Source organism: Capra hircus, chromosome 7, assembly GCF_001704415.2.
Source record: "Capra hircus breed San Clemente chromosome 7, ASM170441v1, whole genome shotgun sequence".
Lineage (NCBI taxonomy): Eukaryota > Metazoa > Chordata > Mammalia > Artiodactyla > Bovidae > Capra > Capra hircus.
The window spans coordinates 27,158,517-27,181,929 of NC_030814.1; the positions used below are offsets into that span (position 1 = coordinate 27,158,517).

At 40.6% G+C, this 23,413-nt stretch overlaps 1 protein-coding gene across 3 annotated transcripts in view; it reads right to left on the reverse strand.

Moving 5' to 3' along the window:
• VCAN (versican) overlaps nucleotides 1-23,413 on the reverse strand; it is a 120,048-nt gene that overhangs the window by 25,063 nt on the left and 71,572 nt on the right. For 2 of the 3 annotated variants that reach the window (XM_005683395.3, XM_018050052.1), the window contains 5 exons: nucleotides 17,634-22,835; nucleotides 14,270-14,383; nucleotides 10,564-10,677; nucleotides 5,332-5,490; nucleotides 4,058-4,140 (listed from right to left, as the gene is read on the reverse strand). In XM_005683395.3, the coding sequence (XP_005683452.2) occupies nucleotides 4,058-4,140; nucleotides 5,332-5,490; nucleotides 10,564-10,677; nucleotides 14,270-14,383; nucleotides 17,634-22,835 (5,672 nt within the window). The remainder of the gene's footprint in view (nucleotides 1-4,057; nucleotides 4,141-5,331; nucleotides 5,491-10,563; nucleotides 10,678-14,269; nucleotides 14,384-17,633; nucleotides 22,836-23,413) is intronic. The other variant, XM_018050053.1, reaches the window with a different exon arrangement.

Sequence of the window (23,413 nt, forward strand, 5' to 3'; positions counted from 1 at the left end):
GAGGGGAGAAATCACTCTAAAATATAAACAAAGTCCTTGAAATTGCACACAGTCAAGTTAACACCATTCCCAAGTGTAAGCAGATACTGCTTTTCCCAAGGAAGAGTTTACTATTAGGGATATTTTCAAAAGCAGGACACTTGGAGTAAACAGCGAAACAAAGGAGAGCTATTTTATTCCAAGGCCTGAGCACACATGGAACCTGTTAAGGGGATGGTGGCTGCAGAAAGAATTACAAACGAATTTAAGAAACACCTAGGCTGCCTCGGAAAGGAAGGATGGAGGCAAGGGTGGTTAGAAAAGCAGAAAGTGGGCCAGAGATCAGTCGAATAGGAGGGAGACAGACTGTTGGGCAGATGGCCTCTTCTGTTCCAAAATGTTCAAAGTTGAGGATACTCCTTAGCACACTTTTGTTTTACACAAAGAGTGAATTAAGAAGAAACCAGGGGTCTGTCAGAGTTTTTCCTAGATTTACTTGCGGCATTTCTTTGATAAACTTCACCTTGTTTATGTCATTCATTTGCTGCCTTCTTCAAATTAAGCCCCATTTATTTGGTGCTCTCTCCAAAACCCTTGGGTTTGCATTAGAAAATGTGAATTAATTGAGGGAAAGTTTCTTGTTTATTTGGTATAGTTATCTATTTTAGGTCACGTTACCTTCATCTGAAAATATCAGAGTGAGTGAAATTTGCTCAGTCTTATCCGACTCTTTGCGACCCCATGTACCTTACAGTCCATGGAATTCTCCAGGCCAGAATACTGGAGTGGGTACCATTCCCTTCTCCAAGGGATCTTTCCAACCCAGGGATCGAACCCAGGTCTCCTGCATTGCAGGAGGACTCTTTACCAGCTGAGCCACCGGGAAACCCAGAAAATATCAGACGAAGATCATTATTTCTCCTTTGAAAAAGTGCAATGCTCACTTATTTACCAAGTTTAGGACCAGTAAAAACTATGGAAATGGTAAGTTATTTTTTCACACATGTTTCACAGTACAGTCCATTAAAACTTAATGGACACAGATAAAAAAACATTGAATTCAGCTGGCTTGCTTCAGAAGAGTGGAGTAATGACATCTGATGAATCAAGCATATCTGAATGGCACCTGACAGGCAAGATAAATTCCCTAAGACATTTTTCAGACCTCACTTAATCTGCCAGCTATAAGCCGATACTCAAGCTCACTAACCAAACTCAGAGGGAGTATAGAGCCTTATTCTACACACCTTCAGAAAGAAAATGCAAGCAAGAGAACCACGTCTTTGAAGAGCTAAGTTGCTCATGGAGAGACCAGAAAAAACATTTAGTAACATGGAAAAGTACAGACAATGAGGATATACAAATCCAGTCTATAGGACCAATGACAGGCTGGAGATAGTCAGGGACCTTGCCATCAGATCAGTATGTTTCAAACGACAGACTTTACAAGTACTCGACCTGGCGAGATGCATCTATCCTAGCTCAGGGCAGAAGCATAGAGGTAGCCAACTAACACGCACACTTAGAGATAAGTCATGGTCCAGGTCCGCAGAGTACAGGTAAATACCCACCAGAAATGGTCACCTGAGTGCCTGGCATTCCAGCTTCTGTAATAGAGCTCACAAGAACCTGCACTTTTACTGGGCTATTTATAAGGGGGAGACTTCATAGTGGGTGGCCTAGACCCAATTTATCCCACAGGAATGAAGCCTACATTCAACAAGGGAAAACTTACTAAAATGCCTATATTACATAATAAACTTCAACAAAATTATAAAAAGTTTTAATTATCTGTAATATACATGAAAAATCTTTATTTTTTATGTTCGCTTACATTAATAAAAACAATACTGTCTATCTTAAACTAAAATTTATATATAAGAACTCATCTACATGAACCACTAATAATCTGAACAAAATTATCGGCCTGCAATTATTACTCATTTCAGCAAAATGAAAACAGACAGAGGTAACAACTGCAGATACATTAATACCATCCACCCAGGACAAGTAGAAGAAAATGAGACTTTTGATGAAGTGAAAAGTCAAAGTGTTAGTCACTCAGTCATGTCGGACTCTCTTCAACCTCATGGACTGTAGTCCACCAGGCTCTCTGTCCTTGGAATTCTCTAGGCAAGAACACTGGAGTGGGTATCCATTCACTTCTCCAAGGGATATTTCCAACGCAGGGACTGAACCTGGGTCTCCCATATTGCAGGCAGATTTGTTACTGTCTGAGCCACCAGGGAAGCCTAAGACTCTTGATACAAGGGCTGAAATCCTGTACCTTACTGAGAATATATTTTATGGACAAACTACTTTCTGTACTTTTTCTGCCTTTTACCAAAGAACTTACTTATTGACACAAACGGCAAACAATGTTGACTAAATATAAGGTGTGATGACAGAGACAGTGCAAGCCAGGGTATTTTAGGGTTCCTAGTGGCACCCCACTCCAGTACTCTCGCCTGGAAAATCCCATGGATGGAGGAGCCTGGAAGGCTGCAGTCCATGGGGTCACTGAGGGTCGGACACGACTGAGCGACTTCACTTTCACTTTTCACTTTCATGCATTGGGGAAGGAAATGGCAACCCACTCCAGCGTTCTTGCCTGGAGAATCCCAGGGACAGGGGAGCCTGGTGGGCTGCCGTCTATGGGGTCGCACAGAGTCGGACATGACTGAAGCGACTTAGCAGCAGCAGCAGCAGCAGCAAAGACAAAATGTGATAAGGGATACCTTTTTTAAAGTCAAAGAGGTACCAGCTAGGAGAAAGCCTATGGCTTCTCCCCTTAATAGCATTGTGACTGTGGGCAAAAGTTTATCCTAACTGACCTTCATTTTCCTATTAAAATAAACCTAATGCCCTTCTTACAGGTTATGTGGAGAATAGACGCGTACAAAATGCTGAGTACAATGATGGACACAGAGATGAACTAAGGGGCATGTCCAGGAGAGCACAGAGAAGTTTTCCTGAACAGGCAGAGCAGAACTTCTGAAAACAATAATTAGTTTGGCATCTGTTCTAGAATGAACTTCACATTTTGCCAAACTCATTAAATCCAGATGAGTGGCAGTAATGAATGAAACTTAAGCATGCACAAAAAGTGTTTAAAAATTATTTTCAGGTTTTCCTCTTGTTTATCTAAGTTAGAATTGAATTTACACTTAACTGTCTAGCCTAGTAGATCCCAAATCTTTGTCTGCATTTTAGAATCACCCAGGGAACCCTTAGAAAATATAGCTGCCAGAGGTTTTGCTTTAATGAATTTGAGCCGAAGCCTAGACACCAGTGTTTTTTTTTTAATTACGCTCCCCAGGTGATTTTAATGAACAGCCAGAGCCCAGAACAACCGCTGTAGCTAGTTGCACTTGAACCAGTTCTTAGGAATTAGACTCATGCATTTACTAGCAGCGACTCAAATCAGCTTCACCCATCCTGACTGAAGAAACTTACTAAAGCCTACTCAAGGATGTGGGCAGTATTATCAAATCACTTCTTTCTTTAAGAGGTGGAAAAATCTAAGAGACCATATAATTAGTCAGCAGAGTTTGAATAGAAAGAAATTTATAAGATCATAATTCAACAATCCTTTCTAAGATGTAAAAAAAGTGAGCATTTTTTGCTCAGATAAAAATGAGCCATGCCTTACAATAGCAGATTTCCAGTGCAATTATGTAAGAAGAAAAGGTTTTGTTTTTTTTTAAAAGGATGTTTTCTGTCACATTTATTATTTCCCTTTTTGCTTTGAAGCTGTAAAAACAAAGATAACCATCTGAAAGACAGACCTGAGGCAATTCTGCTGATCGTGCAGTTTACCTGTTCAATGGAAATCCAATATGCTCCTCTTTTAAGAGAGCCACCCTGACTGCAATATTAGTAGCTGGATCTGTTCTCAGGGAACGAACTATTTTAACCCCTGTCTACTTCACCAAGTAGATGAAATATTACATTGATTAGATGAAAACATCACTGAGCAAGATGTTTAACTGGTCTGCAGCCTAATGTGTCTCAGTAAAATGCCAGCAACCCACAGTACCAAGTTCTAGAATTGGCAGCATTTTAATCACCAACTTACCAGCGTGCTGCCATCAGTCCAGCGGAAGTCATGCTCAAACATCTTGTCATTGAGACCTATCCACTGATAATCATGGCCCACACCTAAGAAGGAGAACAACACAGACCTTTTTATTCCCTTCCCCACTTATGGATGAAATGTATCAAAGAAAGTTATTTTTGGACTGAATCATGAATCCTCTCCTGGCTGAATTTCTGTTTAGTTGCTCATAAAAATCTTTCATGGTCTAACTATCTTTTGTTCTTCTGCCCAACGTGTTTTAAACTAAAAAGCTAATTTGCAAATATCGTGAAACATTAAAATATCAGACATGGACAATTATTTCCCTAGCAGTTTACTACAATTAAGTAGTTTTTTCCATCTTTACTCACGATAGAAACTTTCCACTTTTTTTTTTATTAAGCTGTGCAGTTGGCAAAAGTTCAGTGAACCAATAAAATGTGACAGATCTCACCCATACTAGACTCATTTCCGAAGCCACATGTTTCTTCTCAAAGCATTTTTAATGGTGAGCACCTAGACTGGACAGTTCTGCAAAACTTCCTCAAAAATAATGACTTTCACCATGAAATGAGTCACAGGCAAAGACACCATGAAAAGAGTTAAATGAACCTCTACCCAGATTGCAAATTAACAATCAAACTTCTAAAAGATAACAGGCATCTTGAGAACATATTAAATAGATCATCAAACAATGCTTCATGAGCAAAAAATTTCTATGTATTTTCTACATAAAAGCTAGCTGCCCTCCTCTTTGCCATAGTCTAGGAAGTTATTAAACAGCTCTGGCAATAAGTTTCATTAGCTTTCAGCATCCATAAGCCAATTATGCTCAGAGAATAACATTAGGGTGCTATTATAATTTAATTTTAACTAGTGGGATAAAAATAATTGAAAGCAATTTTCTCTTTAACTTTAGACAACATGTGTACATATTCAAAGACCAAAAAGTATGGGAAGAATTAGATTGGAAACTTAAGAGGTGGTCATTTCTGTAAGTTAAAAAATGATTAAATAGCGATTTCATATGATTCCACCTATAGCATGCTATTTCAACTGTTTCTGGTGGCAAATCAAGAAATGTCTGCCTATGTTTCAGTTGAATGTTTCTCAAAATAGGGGACTTACATAGGAGAGATGATATTAAGCATTTTACAGATGAGGGATTTAATAAGTTGAGTCACAACTGAGACCGCTACTTGTTTCAGTTAGATGCAGGAAAAACTAAGAAGGTGTTAAGATTGAATGAAAACCCATGTATATTGGGTACATACGATTCACAAACATTTGTTCCTCGTGAGACAGAATGCTGGTGAGATGGGCGCCCTGCAGACGGCATTCCCGTTCAGCTGCATCCCACGTCCGTCGATGGGCAAAGTACTTGTAGCACTGCCCTTGAAATTTGTGCCAGCCGTAGTCACACGTCTCCGTGTCTGGGAAGAAACAAGGATGGGCTTATTAAACTCACCTATATCATTCAAACTTGGTTCACTCATCCAAACGTTCATAGAAATCCCAAACCACATCAATGCAATGTCCCTGAAGCAAGGGATTCACCAATTTTGGTTACAGTGACAAAGAAATCATGATAAAGAGAGCCCACGTGATTCCTGCCAAGTGAGTGACAATACATCTTAGGACTGGAAAGGCAGTATTGAACTGCACTTTCCTTGATGAAAGCCAGTATCAGCAGGAGAAAAACTGGAAAAGGGGCCAATCAAAACCTCAGTAGGCTGCAGAGTCTACTGATTCACTTGTGAAGCAACTGGGGCTAATAATTTCTTACCAAACTTTTCTGAAGAGAAATCAGTCAAATGATAAGATAAGAATTCTTGCTAAAAGGATTATGAATGCTCTATTTGCATAACAACTTCAAAGGCTCTGGAAATAGTCCTTCCCCACTTCCCAGAGAGAGAGCTGCATGGTCACAGGTTCTTGCATGTAGATTTACTAAGAGAAGAAAACTCTTCATCAGTTGGCAGCTTCTGGGATATAACTAACAACTGTGAGCCTTTTTCCCAAAAGGAGAGGGAATATAGATAAGTGCAAAAGCATCAGGATTTAAAGTTTATCAAGAGTGACTTTAACTTAGTACCCCTCATTCCATCAAGCCATATGCACATATGTAGATATGTGCATGTGTATTAATATATACATATACTTCTCTTTTGAAACAAGCACACTATAACCCGTATCCTGGTGAGATGAAAACATTTGTCAAATATGTTTAAATTTTACACTGGCAGTAAACTTCAGCTATATTTTCTAGATTGCCAGTTTTTAAGTATATCAAAAGAAAGTAGTCTTGCACATAGCACTGCTCTCTCACTGGCAACCTTCTCAGACTAGCCCACGCACTGCTGCTGCTAAGGCACTTCAGTCGTGTCCGACTCTGTGCGACCCCATAGATGGCAGCCCACCAGGCTCCGCCATCCCTGGGACTCTCTGGCAAGAACACTGGAGTGGGTTGCCATTGCCTTCTCCAAGCCCACTCACAGGTGAGATTAAAATATGCATTAAATGATGATCAATAGAAATAATCTCACAAAGATATTGAACCAGTTACATGTAAAAATGAACAAAATGGCCAAGTTTATGAAACTGGGGACACTATGAAGACTCCACGTTACCTAATGATCAGATGCCCCTCCCCTAAATTTTACTGATTGATGAAGATAACAAAACTCTATGAGATGATATAAACACTCATTTTATATGTCTGACTTGGGGGCCAAGCTGAAAGTCAGATTGTTTCCTGATTCTTACTCCACTTATTCCTCCTGCTATAACTCATTGTGGGAAATCATGCATGATGAAGACTTAATTTTTTTCCTGGCTTCAGCGATTAAGCCAGAATCATACAACAGATGCAGCTTATCTCTGAGAACAGTCCTTATTTCAGTTTAGTCTATCAGGCCTGTTGTTTAGTTAGAGCCAGCTGACTAATTGATTTCAACAATGTGCACTGGAAGTTCTGAGTTGTATTACAGAGTTGTTTGGACACCACTAATCTCATAGGAAAGGACTCAAGACACAGATAGGCAGTTTTATAACAGTAGCACTCAGCACCCAAGAAGGAAGCCTATTTTGGCTACTTGGATGTAGCGGGTTTTCTTTCAGGAAGTTCACATGGAAGATTTCAGAGGAGAAGTGGGAGAGGTGTAGAGGAAACAGATCTTTATATATGAAAGGGTTGCGGAGGATTAGGGGGGAGGTAGAATCAGGAAATTTGTTAAAATACCCTTACTGCCAGTCAGTGCTGTGATATTGTAATAGCATCAGTTCAGTTCAGTCACTCAGTCATGCCCGACTCTGACCCCAGGGACTGCAGCATGCCAGGCTTCCCTGTCCATCACCAACTCCCAGGGCTTGCTCAAATTCATGTCCATCGAGTTGGTGATACCATCCAACCCTAACCTTGGAAATTATCATTTATTTGAAGAAACAGTTTAAGATTCTAGAGGATCCCTAACTTACTGAATAACACATCACAAAAAAATTATTCTCTACCCTCTTTCTTATCCTCTATTAACCTAAACAGTTTTAGCCTGGTTTTCTTTGTCTTTTATCACTAAGAGACAGTATTTTCCTCTTGTGTACAGAAAACCAAATGATCCTAAAAATTTAGAGGCATGACCGTGACACTGCCCCAGTGCCTTTCTCAGTTAGCACATGTGTACAGAAAACAGAGGCAGTGTTTCTGCTAAAACCAAATGGGGACAGATTATTTATCTGTACTCTTCCAATGATTGTAAATAGATGTGCAAATACTTAACAGAGTGAATTTTTTTAAAGAAGCCAAATATCCACATCAATTCACTTAATTCTTATTATTCGTGAATTCAACAAATACGTAATGAAGGACTATGTGTCAACAGCACCTTCTAGGATGCAATTATGAAAGGAGTTATCAGAAGCAGTTCATCTTTTCAATCTTAGCTAAAAATAATGCGATACACATCTTATTTATTATAAGGCAATGCTTTCAGATGATGCTTTCTTAGGCATCTGTCTACATTTGGGAATATTTCTTATGCTTTAAGACTCCTATGGAGAAGGAAATGGCAACCCACTCCAGTACTCTTGCCTGGAAAATTCCATGGACTGAGAAGCTCCTTAGAGCCTGGTAGGCTACAGTCCATGGGGTTGCAAAGAGTATACTACAAAGTCCCACATTTAGTTTGGCCTGTGTGTGTTGGGGGAAGATGGGGAGATTACAGCAACACTTGTTCACGACCACAGAGGCTGAAATTGTCATTCTTAGACAACCTCACTAAAACTCTATTCTTACGCTATATAGGTAACGTTTTCAACACTAACATACAGCCCACAAGCCTTAAGAAACTGTCAACACTCTGGCACTTCTGGCTGGCAAGATGTATCCTGACTTGGGGGCAAGTTGTGTGTACAGAACTGGCCTTCCACGGTTCTAAGACCTCCTTCTAGATTTTAAGATCTGTTATCATTCCACCAAACGCGTCCCCTCTTTCAGAGTTGCTGGGAGTTGGGAAGTTACTAAAGCAGAGAACAGAAAAGGTCAGCTGAAGAAACAACAACACAGTCATCACCGACATTTGGATAGAAAACTGTTTAGACAACAATGCTGCTGTTAATGAAGAAAACATTTGTTCTTAGGCAACCTGAAAAGAGGAGAAAAAAATCTTTCAGTGTCCTGGCAGTAAATCACAGGAGCACAGCTGCATCTGGTAAACAGACTGGGGTAGCTATTCCTCAGCAAATCATGCGGATGAAAGTTAAACTTGCTGTAAGATAAAATAGAAGGTACCTGAAAGGCGATACCAGAAATGAGAAGAAAAATGAAAACTTTTTCTTTTTAATATTCTCTTAAAAGGAAGTAAAAGGTAATTGCTCCCAAACTCCCTTCCAAGGATGTTACTGCTGAATCTATCAGCTTCACATATAAACAAAATGCTTCTCCTTAAGAGTTACTTTAGAAGAGTGAAGATGTTGAAAAAATCTGGGCTTTCCAAGGCCACTGAGGTTCATTCTTCCCACTCTCTAATTTACTAGCTGTGTGACCTTGAACACATCACTTTTCCTTCCTGGGCCTCAATTTCTGGTCCACTTAACCCACAGAAATATTGCTGTCAGCCAAAGGAAATGCTGTACCTTGAAGCACGTGGTAAATTAAAAAGTAACCAACAAATAGTATCTCTTTGTATTCCCTGCCAAGAATTATGCTGAGTTAAGAAGATCAGAGCCTTTGTTTTGTTCAGAGCTCTATCACCAGCACCCAGAACAGTGCCTGTAAGACTGCACGTGTTCAAAACACTTGTGGCACAAATGATTCTTTGAATCACTCCTTGTACTTGGAACTAAGTGAAGCCAGAATCATTTTAACACATACAAAAGGCTCAAGCACCTCACCCTTTTGTTTTCTTCAACAATTAGCATCTTTCCTACTGTTTTCTTTAAAGAAGAGGATCTTGTTTGGTCAATTATCATATTTATATTTTACAATTTTAAAACAGACCCATCCTATGCAATAAGGAAAAAGAAAAGAAAACCCTAAAAGCCCAAACATCATCCATCCCTTTCCTTTGGCAATTCAATGCACACTCCTTTTAGCTTTGCTTTAATTGTGTTGACATTCAGATTCATGCTGCAAAGCGGAATGTGGGGCCAGACCAATGTGTCTGAGTTATTAGACACTCATTTTCATTTTGTCTGGTGGAATGGAAGTTTGGCATTAAGCACTTTTATTAAAGCCAAACCACTGTATGACTTTAAGGAGAGGAAATCGATGTTCCAAAACCGAGTGTGCTGAGTATGCGATCTGTTTCTGATTGATGGGCTCAGAAATGTTACCATTAACCACCCAAAATACACTCTCAGGTTGGCCATAAAATGCAAATTACAGGGATCACTCGATTCAAGCCATCATGAATTTAGGCCTTTCATTCAGAAAAAATAGATTTTTCTTCAGTAGGAAAGAAACCTGGTTCATAATATCTTTTCTGTAGTATTTGCCAAGTCAAGGTGAACGTATTCGCACAACTGCATTAACTCATTCTCCAGAGATGATCAACTATGAACAATAAGACCACTGAGTCTCAAATGCTGATAGGAGAAAATAAAGGCAATTAACACTGAACTCAATATCCTTGGTACAAGTCACATACGTGATTAAGGTCTAGTCTGTCCCCAGGAAGAATATGTACCACAGTGTCCCTTTAGGTGGATGGATGTCCTTAAAATCGGCTCAGCATGCCTGTCTGCAATTCCATTCTATCAGCAAAACAACAATGATCAAATGAACATTATTGTTCAAATGTTGTGAGCTAAAAACTCATTAAGAAACCTAATGTATTTTGGCAATCTGAGAATTTCCTCTGCAGAAAAGAATATACAGTATGGTCAAAATTGCTGACAACAACAATAATAACAACAAAATCCAAATAATTATGGCAAAGGGCTGTCTAGAATTAACAGTTGAAATGAAGTATCAATACTGTTCTTCATGCAAATGTTGCGAAAGCTCTTACCTTGCTCACAAAGTGCACCAACATAGCTCGGGAGGCAGAGACACCTGAAGGTATTAAAGCCGTCAATACATGTGGCTCCATTGCGACAAGGATTAGAATGACATTCATCAAAATCTATAATAAAAGCCACAAAAGTACTTTCAGTAAAAGGTCAAAAGATCCTATTTCATAAGATTGCCAGGTAAAATACAGGATAGCCACTTAAATTTGAATTCCAGATTGAAAAAAAAGAACTTTTAGTATGTCACATCCTTTATTTAGGGCAAATTTGTACTAAAAACTCTTCTTTTTTAAATCTGAAATTTTAGTGTCACTGATCTAATATTTTTATTTGTTAAATCTGGCAACCCTAAGAAAATTTCAAATGTATTCAGAGTAAGGTCATTATCTCCATTGATGTTAAATGAGTCCCATGAGCCTTAAAACCAACAAAGAATCCCCCTAGCCTTCCCACCCCCAATTCTGGCTCATGCTCTGACCACCTCACTTGTGAAACACTGAAAATATTTCACTGGCTTCATAGCCTCCAGACCCTTCCCTTTCCAATATATCCTTCATTTAGCTGATTGTCATCTTTAGTCACCATCAAAATAATTTTATTCACTGTTTTTTTTTATTTTAATCTTTTTAAATGTTTAAATTTATTTTTCAATTTGTACAAAACTTTTAATTTTATATTGGAGTACAGCCAATTAACAATGCTGTGATAGTTCCAGGCGCACAGCAAAGGGACTCAGCCATATACACATATCCATTCTCCCTCTGATACCGCTACTGCTAACTCACTTCAGTCGTGTCCGACTCTGTGCGACCCCATAGACGGCAGCCCACCAGGCTGCCCCGTCCCTGGGATTCTCCAGGCAAGAACACTGGAGTGGGTTGCCATTTCCTTCTCCAATGCATGAAAGCGAAAAGTGAAAGTGAAGTCGCTCAGTCGTGTCCAACTCTTAGCGACCCCATGGACTGCAGCCTACCAGGCTCCTGTGCCCATGGGATTTTCCAGGCAAGAGCACTGGAGTGGTGTGTTGTTGCCTTCTCCGCCATTCTCCCTCATTGGCATCTAAACATTTTAAAGACCCGGATTATCCAGGGTAGCAGCTGTCAAAATGTGGTCGCTGGACCAGCAGTATCGGTATCATCTGAGAATATCAGAAACGCATGCTCCCAGGCCCATCCAAGACTTACTGACTCTGATATTTGGAGGATGGGAACAACAAACTGTGTTTTACCAAGCCCTCCAGGTGATTCTCATGTACACTACAGTCTTAGACCTTAGACCTAGATCCAACTAGCTTTCCACTGTTGTTTCCTGGTGTTTCTCTCTCACAGTCCACTAAGTAGGCATCCAGAATACTCGCGGTCCCCCAGATGCATCCTGCAGTTCGTGGTCTCTGTGCTTTTGTTTGCTGTGTCGAGTCTTCCTCTCCCACCTATGAAAATCCTCCCTAATTTCAGTGTCTATATTGAATGCAAACTTTCTAACAGACATCTATGATCTCTTGTGATGAAATTAATGCCTTTATTCCATAGAATTTTGCAGTTACATGAAAAATTTAGTTAATGTTTATATTAAGTATTAAAAATGAATATATGTGTGTTTGGTCACTTTGGCCATGTCCACCTCTTTGCGACCCCCTGGACTGTAGCCTGCCAGGCTCCTCTGTCAGTGAGGGTTCTCCAGGCAAGAATACTGGAGTGGGTTGCCATCCCCTCCTCCAGAGGATGTTCTCAACCCAGGAATCGAACCCACATCTCCTGTGTCTCCCATATAGCAGGAAGATTCTTACCACTGAGCCACAAGGGAAGCCCAAAAATGAATATAAAAAATAAATTAAATTTCTAGGAGGTATATTCTCTATTCTTACCTAAAGAAATGACCTTAGTAGAAATGATAGTATATTAATATCATAATGATGGTTTTATATTGTTTGCTAAGAACCAGTCATTGATCAAACAGTTTCACATATAATAACTCATTAAATTATTTTCAATTGATGATAATGTGAAAAAAAATGGGGGTCACATATATCCTTTATACTACACACATAAATCTGAGGGCTTCCCAGGTGGCTCAGTGGTAAAGAACCTGCTTGCCAATGCAGGAAACCTATCTTGATCCCTGGGTCAGGACGATGCCCTGGAGAAGGAAATGGTAACCCACTCCAGTATTTCTGCCTGGAGAATTTCTTGGACAGAAGAGCCTGGCAGGCTACAGTCTAGGGGATTGCAAAGAGACAGACAGGATTTTGGAGCTAAACACACATAAAATATGTAAATTTGATATTTAAGATATAATTATTTCTTAAATGTTATCTATTGTGATCTCTGTCTTCACTGGTTAGCACACAAATAGAACTTACTAGCTCTGTTGACTTTTGCCTTTTTTTTTTTTTAAGATGAGCACTTTTTAAACATGAATGCTGGGGGTTTTATCTCAACATTTCTGTGTAATCTGAAGTGTAATCTTTATTCAGTCATTATGAGAAAACCACTATGGTGCTGCTAAAAGGAGCACCCAATGAGTAGCTCCCATCATTTTATTTCTTAGGGTCAAAGTCTGCTGCTAACACTGAGTCGCTTCAGTCGTGTCCAATTCTGTGCGACCCCATAAACGGCAGCCCACCGGCTCCCCCATCCCTGGGATTCTCCAGGCAAGAACACTGGAGTGGGTTGCCATTTCCTTCTCCAATGCATGAAAGTGAAAAGCGAAATTGAAGTCGCTCCGTCGTGTCTGACTCTTCACGACCCCGTGGACTGCAGCCTACCAGGCCCCTCTGTCCATGGGATTTTCCAGGCAAGAGTACTGGAGTGGGGTGCCATCGCCTACTCCGAGGGTCAAGGTCTATATTTAGCCAAATCAAAACTGGAGTCCTCTTTAAATTTTTCTTCAGGAGAAGGAACCCCAAATAAGAATGGAAGTAAACGGGACTGATTTACTAAAGAGACAAAGACGTTCTTTGGAATCCAAAAGAGGAGGAAGACAACAATGTCACAGCTCCTCAAGGGAGAGATGGACTAGGCTGGTCTCTGGGCACAGCCAGAGAGGGTGCTTTCCCATGACACGCCAGAGCAGCAAGTCATCTCAAAACATAAAAACTCCCTATTTTTTAAATTGTTGTGTAGTCACTAAGTCATGTCTGACTCTTTGTGATCCCATGGACTGTAGCCCACCAGGCTCCTCTGTCTGTGGCATTACCCACGCAAGGATGCTGGAGTGGGTCACCATTTCCTTCTCCAGGGGATCTTCCTGACCCAGGGATCAAATCTGCGTCTCTTAGGTCTCCTGCATTGGCAAGCAGGTTCTTTACCACTAGCACCACCTGGGAAATCCATTTTTTAAATAGAGCTTTACATTGATAATTTATTGATATGCAGATTTGGAGACAGATCAAAATTTTTTGTCAGTATGTAAGCAAATACTATATATCAAACTTTACATTTGTAAAGCCTGAATGTGAAAACCACACATAAATACAACTGACCTCAGTAATCTTCCTTGAGTCCTGGCGATATCAAGAAAATTCAATAAGCATCTATCCCTGTTTCCCACAGAGTACTTAAATTACTCTGATTTTAATTTCATCTAACACGCCATTCATCTACAATGGGCTTCTCTGAAATCCTCTGATGGATTCAAGCAACGTAAACTCTCCCTCAATACATCTTCTGGAAAAGCACTATGGTCTTTCAGGGAAGAACATCTTACCAAGTTCACACCGATCACCACTGTATCCTGGCACGCAGGTGCACACGTAGGAAGTTTCAGTAGCATAACAGGTGCCCCCATTGAGGCAAGGGTTTGTTTTGCAACGATCAGGTCCTACCAGGTTCAGGAAAGTAAGAAGAGCAATTAGGCTCATCTCTCAGTTTCAACATATTTTAGCATAAAAATGCCATTTTTCTGCTACCATAACATAAGGCTTTACCACAGCACTACACATAAAAATTAAGATTAACTTTACTCTCTGGAGTGTTTCTTGGCATTATAACTAATTATTACAAATTGCATCTATTCATTTCTGGGATCCAATCAATCATCATTATTTTTAAACAGTATTTTGTATGGTATCTGGCAACTAATTAATATATTCTACTGCAGATTTAGTTGGCATGATAATGGCAATTGATTTTAGTCAAAATGATTACACATATGTGCACAGTGAATGGAAAATGTATTCTTTTAAACGAGGTTAGTTCATGTGAAATGGCTGGATACACAGAACATGCATTCTTTTTAGCATTGGCTTGTTACCATCATTTAAATTATTATTGCCTTTTACCACTTAATGCTCAGAAACTTTTTCTTCGAAAGTGTGCACTGAAGTCTCTTCTGCTACATTAATATGCTTTTTCCAAAAACACGTTCCAATTGTACTCCTTTAAACTATACTTGAAGAAAAGCAACACATGGATTAAACTCTACTGTGTAAAAACAAACCCCAATACAAAAATCTCACTTTAAGTGAAACCCCAAACTTTTATTACAATTTTCTTATTAAAAACACAAAATTGACACTCCTAGGTGATCAATATAAAGGGCAGAGGTACAAATGTATGAGGAGAAAACAGTTTAATACATATTTTCTAAATCCAAGTACTTTTAGACTAACTGAGGCACATCTATTATTCTGTAATATCCCATGGGTAATTATATTTATATTAATAGCTTATATATTATTTGAACACTTTTCCAGAAGTGCTTGCTTCAATGTTTAAGAATCCAAATGACAGCTAACCATTTTTTACAAAAGAACTGAAATAAATAGGCTATATATGGAATAAAAACCATAGTTTCAAAAATTTTAAGACCTGAAAGTCTGAAATAATTGCACACGAAGAAAGAAGATATCCACTTAAGAAACATGAGAAACAGGTATGGCTATAGAAAATAACTGAGCCTTTCCCACCCAGAAAAGTCAAACTCACACTTTCTGAGTGTTAAGGAAATTCCGGACTACTAGAAAGACTTGATAGGGGCACATGTGCACGCGTGGGTTCCTGATAATTAGGTTAATTCAGATGCTTGCAACTGTTTCTTCAAAAGTGACCCCAATTGTGCTAAGACTCTCCCTATAGTTCTAAAGATCTCCCTACTTCTGGCTTCTGCTTTTGAGAACATGCTGCTTAGATGACAAGGCTACGGTCAACAACACTTCTACGTGCTGCTCTCCGTGCAAAACCAAAATGACACCAAAGTGAAAGTGGTTGGTAAAGTGTGACGTGCCACAGAAATGTGAAGTACACCATTACTCCCACCACAGACACGGGACATCATGCAGGAGTATAGGACAAGGGCTTGGCGAGGGAGGGGGCTGGGAGCTGAAAGTAGTTTAGATGAGGAGAACAGTTTTGGTTTCACTCATTTCATTCTTCCCTAAGCAGTGTGTAGTCATCTCGGAAAGTTGAAACTGCAGCAAATAGACCAGGCAATCCAATAGGAGCTGTTGTTTACTGAGTTCACCTAAAGCGACACTTTGTTGTGCAAAGACGCAAGCTCTGATTCTAGGTAAACATTACGAATTGGACGACTGGTACACATTTCTCATTTGTCAAATCCAACTCTCTCTATAGATATAGTTATTATCAGTGGTTTCTCTATCATATTTCCTCTAACCTGAAGTATATTTCAACTAAATTACAAAAGAATAAATATTGGCCAGATTACTAGGTTATCATTTACAGATTCAATAAAGAGTGACCAAAAAAAAAAAAAAAAAATCCATCAGCCACCTTTGATCAGATGTATTCACAAAATACTTCATCATTTATAAAAGTTACACTTTATGACTATTTCACTCTATCTGAAGCACAACAAAACTGAAGCACTGGTAGCACAAAAGATAAGGTTGCAACGCTCAGAAGAATAACTCTAAGTATAGCCATGCTGTAAAAACATACTCATTAAAATAAAACATATTTTTAATCAACACAGTCCTAGAAGTACTATTTTTTGGTTTCTTTTTTTCTTTTTCTAGGTAGCAACTAGGTGGTGATAGCTACTTATGGATTCCACTAACATTATTATTCCCACTGTTCTTGGGAAACACCATTAAACTTAACTTTTTAACATTATCAACTAGACTTAAAGGAAAATAAATTCTACAGAGTAAATATTCCAAGATCTCTGCTTTACATGTAATTAAATATTATTCATTTTTATACTATATTAACAGAAAACCACCAAAGACCAGTGGAAGAAACCACCTACTCTGGAGTGAAGCCCATCTGGGTTCAAATACCACTTTACCATGATGTGTGTGGCTACAACCCTGGGCCAATTACAGAGCCTCTCTGAACCTCCACGCCCTACCCTTTTAAATGGAGATAATAATGTACGCATTGTGGCCTTTCTGTGAAGCTCAAATGGCATAGTCTATATGAACCAGTATCAAATTCATGCTTCCTGTCTACTCAGCAAAACACTAGAAATCTTCTCTCAACAGGCAGAGTTTGAATATATACCGAATGAATACTCGCTGTGGCTAGGCACCGTGTTAGAAGCCTTAGGTAAACTACCTATCTAAAGCAAGGAAATTACACAAAGGTATGAACTTATAACCGATATTGTGTGAACCATGCTCAGTATTTACTAGAGTCATTTATTAGTCTCATTTGTAAAAGGCCTGAAAGAGTTTAATATTGCCATAATAGCACCCATTCACTAGAGGTTTGTTTTTTTTTAATAAGATACTTTTCCCGTTCCTAAAGCTAACATGTATAACTATGGGACCTAAGACAAAGTCATACTTAAGTTGTGGGTAAAGTCAAATTGAATTTTTATACCATTAACAATTTCAGGTTTTGCATGTTGCAACTGAAAAAAAAAAGAAAAGAAATAATATGTTTCTTAAACCCAGAAAAATACAAAGTATCTCTTGGAAGCCCCCAGTCTATACTTACTTTCTTTGCATCTCATTAGGGAATCAATACTATGGCCTGTTCTGCTGTACATGAACAATACAAAGAACCTTCACCCCTTTCACAGTACAACAAAATTATATACATAAATATGTTAGGACCAAGGGACTGTTTCCACGTTTGGAAACAGATTTATCAACGTGTGTCCTTACCTGGTAAATAGATTGCTGTGCCTTCCACTGACTCTTCATTAATGCCAATCAGGAAACTGGTTTCATTAGAAGTTTCCAGAGGGGGAAATGATGGTGTTGCAAGCTCAGTATTTAACTCTGTGGTGCTTAGTGTTGCCTGCTTATTAGAATCAAGCATCCTCGTCGGTACTTGCTGTTTGGGGGCCGCTACTGTGGAATCCTCCCTTCTGATCAAAGCTGCCTGTGTTTCAGGGTTTATTTCCAGAGGAGAAGGGATGGTGGGCTGCTCAGAAGTCTGTGGGCTGGGCTGAGACACCACAACTGCCTCAGCCCCATGCATCACAGAAGCAGAAGTAGAATGTGGCCGCAGTGTAGCACCTTCTAGCTTCCTTTCACTTGCAGCTGTGACAACAGTCTCAATACTGGGAAACACCTTGACTGTTTCCCCAGAAACCTGGACACTGGTTGTGCTGTGAGAATTTTGAAAAATCTCAATTTCTTCTTGAGCAATTAGTTCTGTGGCAGAAGCCTCCGTTGGTTCTAATGGTTTAGGTTTATTTTCATCTTCTGAAGGCTCTGTGTCAAGAGATAAGGATGGAGGTTCAGTTATGTGAAAGCCTTCTTCACTCGAGGGCTTGAAAGTCGCTTCAATGTTTGCAAGTTCTCCTGAGGGTACTGGGGGTGTGCTGGCATCTGTACTTGGCAGAGCACTTGGCTGGAGGTCCTCTGAGTGCTCAGAGTCTCCACTGCCTAAGTGGACACTGAGTGGAGGAGATGATGGTGTCTGAGAGAGCAGCTCTGCAAAAGCTGAAATCGTGGATGTGCCAATGGAATCCGGCAGACGGGCTCCTTCCATCACATCGGGTGCCTCTGTTAAACTCTGAGCCGTAAGGTAGGTAGTACCAATACTTACATAGGGGGTAGGATCTATCAGTGCCTCCTCAGCCCCAGAGGAGAACTCTGGTTGGAAAGAAGGACTTACATATTTCTTTTCTTCATCCTCATTCTGTGTCCTTTCCAAATAGCCCAACGTTGATATGACTTCACTTTGGTCTGCAATCGCTTGGCCATCAGACAAAGTGCTTGATTCAAAGATGTCCTCCAGGGTTTTGTCTTCAGTTTTTGACTCTGGATTAACTGTGGCAGACTCACTGGGAATGGGCAGAGATGTGGCTGTGGGAAGCAAAACGTCTAATTCTGTCTCTGAGCTAAGGATGGGGATCCCAGTTGTGAAGATAAAGCCTGTGTGATCTAATGGATTTCTGTCTTCAGGAGCCTTCGATTCAGGTGTTGCCTGAGTGTAATTAACCAGCAGAATATCACCGGAAGCCTCAAAGTTTTCCTCAGTTGAAGACAGGTTAACAGCTGCCTCGTACTTCTCTTGAACTTGAGCGCTCTCTTCACTACTCTCAGGTGGCCCCGAGGGTGCTTCTGGGTCCAAGTCTGTCTGCATTCCAAGGATGTCTTCATATATTGGTTTAGTGTGATCAATATCTATGATAGTATTTTTATCTGATGTGAGCTCAGGTAGAATTTCAAGGATGGTACTCTCTGTCATTGTCAATATTAAATCCTTGTCGTCTTTGTCCAGATCTATAATAATACTTTCAGTGGTTTTTCTTCTGTCGGGTTTCAATGTGGAATCCTTGAATCCCCCGAAATGGTCTTGGAAACTATCTGCGGCACCTTCTGTGGCCCTCTCATATGATGCTGTGTTTGCCAGTGTGCTGGCTGCCCCAGGAGAGCCTTCATTCTGCTCAGGATGGAGCGGCAGCACCATCGAAACTGTCGGGAATCCATCAACAGTAACAGCTTCAACACTTGGAACCTTGGGATGTTTTTCCAGGGGTCTGTCAGAAACAAATGTGGTGCTTCCTTGCCTAGTTGCCTGAGTCATTCCAGAAGCGTGGACTTCTGCATCAACTGCATCCAATTCCCCAGAACCTTCTCCAGAATGTTCATAAAACAGGTCAGATGGTTTCGGTGTTGATGTAACAAATCCTTTGGCCATTTCAAGATCATAAGTTCTAGCCAGAAAATCAGCGGAAGAGGTTGCTGTTTCTTTAGTTCCTGCTGTCAAAGAATTCTCGCTAGAGACTTGATCAGTCAGAGATTGTGGTCTACTGGGCTGGATTTCTTCTGCCCTACCGTGTGTCTGATTTTGAGGATGTCCGGGGCCTGTGGAAAAAGTGAGAGGTGCCGTAAACGGCCCTTCTGTTCTGGCGTCACTTAAAATTTCTGGTGACGTTGTGCTGGATGCTGTCTCACCATCTTCAAAAACACTGTCTGTTTTGGAAATGAGTGGTCTCACTTCATTTTCATTTGCTACATTTTCCATTCCCTCATAGTCTCCACTTGTATCATTTAAGATGCTGGCTTCTAAACTTTGTACTTGAGAAGTCGGGGGATATAATGTACTAAGGACTTGTTCTATTTCAGTAAAATTCACTGATCCTATAGTAGGCAAAACTTCTTCCCCAGATCCCAGTCCAGAGAATAAAAGATCTGTATCTGACTCTTTAATTATCGGGCTCGTAACTTTGGGAAAGGGTTTTATACTTTCTTCCTCTTTGATGGTTGAACCTGCAATTACACTTTCAGCTGGTACTGATTCAGTCACTGAGGCAGTAGCTAAGAAAAAATGGGATTTTTCAGTAACTTCAGGGAGAGTTGTGTACAATGCCGAGCCCTTTGAATCTAGAGTTGGAGTGGACACGTCAGCTAAGGAAATGACTTCCTCCTCCATTTTCTCATCAGTACTGTAAGTTTTCTTTGTTGTTAGTGCGAAATAACCTGTGGTTCGTAGTCCAGGTTCAGGAAATGTCTGTGAATCAAAAGTTGTTTGTTCTGGTGCAACAGAGCTTTGAAGGGGTTCAAAAGATTCTTGTTCTTGAGTCTTTTCCTCTGACACTATTTCACTTCCATTTCCTTGCCTTACAGGGTTGACTTCTTGTCTAGGCCATAATTCATCTGGCTCCACAGTTGGGGGAAAGTCCATTGAAACTGTGTGATTCTCTTTCACCTCCTCCTCTTTGGCTGAAGCTTTAGTACTCTCAGCTTCTGCTGTTGGCAAAATGGTGGATCTTTGATCAGTTTCATTGATAGCTCCTTCTCCCAATCGTTGGTCAATAAACGGGGAATCTGTTCCAGAGGCTTTTCCCGCGGCACTGGGAAACACTTGGTCAACAGAGCTGCTTACTGAGAGCAATTGCTCACCCGAGCCCTCGGCAGAGGCTGTGAATTCTTCCCAAGGGAAGGCTGAGGTGCTGACCAAGGTGCTGCCAGGTTCTTCCGAGTCAGCAGTGTGGTTACTGAGGTCTGAGGTAGGTGTTACAGATGGTGACATCTGGGTGTCCTTAAATGCTGCATCCCCTGAACCTTCCATCATCACTATTTCTTCTTTTGTTATGGGATAAGATACTGTCGAGTATTCTCTGAAGTCACCACTGAAATCTTCCTCCAGAGGAAAATCTGTAGAAAAGCCCTTTATTTCTGCCCTGTGAGTTGGCTCTCCTGAGGTCTCTGAAACCAAGTTTTCCTTGGATGTTTGGCGTATAATTTCAGCAACCTCCCTGTCCACTGCAGTACTCAAGACTTGTTCGGTTGGCTCAAAAGGGAATACAGTTTCCACATGTGGAGACCAAGTGCCAGCTGCTTCCTCTTCAGCTAGAATTTCAGGCTCTAAATTTAATGCAGGTGAAGAAACAGTGGTGGTTTCTGGGTCAAGAGCAGCTTCTCCGGACCCTTGCTCCATAAAGAGAGACACAGGGCTCCCTGGGACAGTAGGTGACCCTTCCAGAACCCCGGGTTGACTGCTAAGGCTGGGATCTGTGGTCTGTGCTGCCAGATTCTCTAAAACGTCTGTTTCTGTAAAGACAACGGTAGAACTTGTCGTTACCCTTTCAGACTGTGTGGCTGTCATCGGGGACAGGAAACTCTTTCTAGGAGCAGCTGTTGAATCATCAGGCGGAGTGTCACTTGAGCTTTCTAATTCAGAGGGAGAAACAAACTGATCTGATCGCTGGGTAGGGGAATGTACCTCAGCTGTAGAAGCTGTACCTGTAGTTCCCTTCTCCTCATCTTTCCTTGTTGTTTCCTCCAGAGGTGGACTGAAAACCCACTCATAAGTGTCTGTCTCCCTTACAAATTTGGTAGGCACTGCTGCAGAAACCTGTTCAGAAATTGAATATACAGTGGTTGCAGGAACATCCAAAAGGCTCTCCGTGACCATGATCTTGCTGGTGTCTAAAGTAATGAGGGAGTCTGTAGTATTTCTCTGTGATAAATCAGTTATCATGGCAAATATTTTATCTTTGTCTTCTTCTGCTTCCCCAGAGCCTTCCAGAATTGGAATTGAAGGACTTCCTGAGAACTCGACAGTGTGTCTAGGGGTTATTTCCACCCAGCTTTCTACTGTGGACAATGGCTCATCAGACTGTGGAGTCCCTGTTAAGATAAATGATGCGTCCTCTGAGACAGGTGCTGATACAGAACTTGCAACTATACTTGGAGTATGTGTGGTAGAACTTTCTTCTGCCTCTTCACCAAATGTTCCTTCGGTAGCCCCTGAAAAGATGATTTTTTGAGATTCTTGGTCAATGGCAGCATCTCCTGAAGACTCTTCAGGAAACAGAGGTACCGATTCAGTATGTTCATGCGCCCGATGATCAAGTTCAGGACTTTTCTCTGTGACTGAGTCTGGCCCCTCAGTGGCTTCTCCCTCATGGATTGAGGCTGTGGGGAAAATATCAGGCTCACCACTTGAAAAAGGCTCTGCGGTTTCAGGGTAAATCTCGGGTCTCCACGTAATTTCAAGGGACTCCGTCGTTTCTTTAGATTCATTAGGTTGCATGGCGGTGGACAATCCAGCATGGGTGATTATAAACTGATGACTATCACTTTCACTGCTGTCTGAAAAATTTTGAGAAGGTGCAACACTTTCGAACTGGCCACGCCTAGCTTCTGCTGCTTCTGGGTCCTTGGGAACCGTGGTAACTACATGCTTCCCGTTTATGTACTGCACGGATGGGGTGGTCGTGACATCAGTGGCATTGGCACACTCCTCCTCTTCTTCATCCTCTTCACTGTGCAACATACCAAGTAACTCAGGTAAAATTTCAGCAATTAGATCGTGCTCTGGATCTGTTTCTTCACTACAAGGCTCATCTTCTTTAGATTCTGAATCTATTGGATGACCAATTACACTCAAATCACTCATTCGACCTGAAAAAAACAAAGAGTTTTCACAATACTTAAATAGAAGATTTGGCAGTGCACGATAGAAGAAATCGATAGCAAGGCTGGCTGATCACACTCTCACACAAAAAGAAGGATTCAAATCTGCTCACAGTAAGAGCAATCACCCTTCTACACATGGTTCTCAGTCTTCACCTTTGCTGTTTGATATTAACAACGGGAAAAATAAATCCAACTGTAGCAACAGGTCACAAAAGCTCTTCAACATGTTTAACAAAACCACACCCTTGAAACAAGGCACCAGGTACACACAGTATAATCATGAAATGGAGGAATTCATCTCTGTGCAAACTGGAAAAAAAAAATTTCAAGTTAAGATCCCTTCACCAGATCATACAGAAAAAGTAACTGATTGTTGTCCTTCATGTCGGTGAATGCGAAGATGCCCTCTATTGAACGGGGAAATGAGAAGCGATTTCTTCTGGCCTCTTGTCATAATTTACCCTAGAGAAGACTGTTTTTAGAAAAGTCAAAGAGAGGTTTCTTTATAGCCCTTTCACAGTGTGATGACAATTCTGACCCAGCGCAACAGTAAGACAAGACTT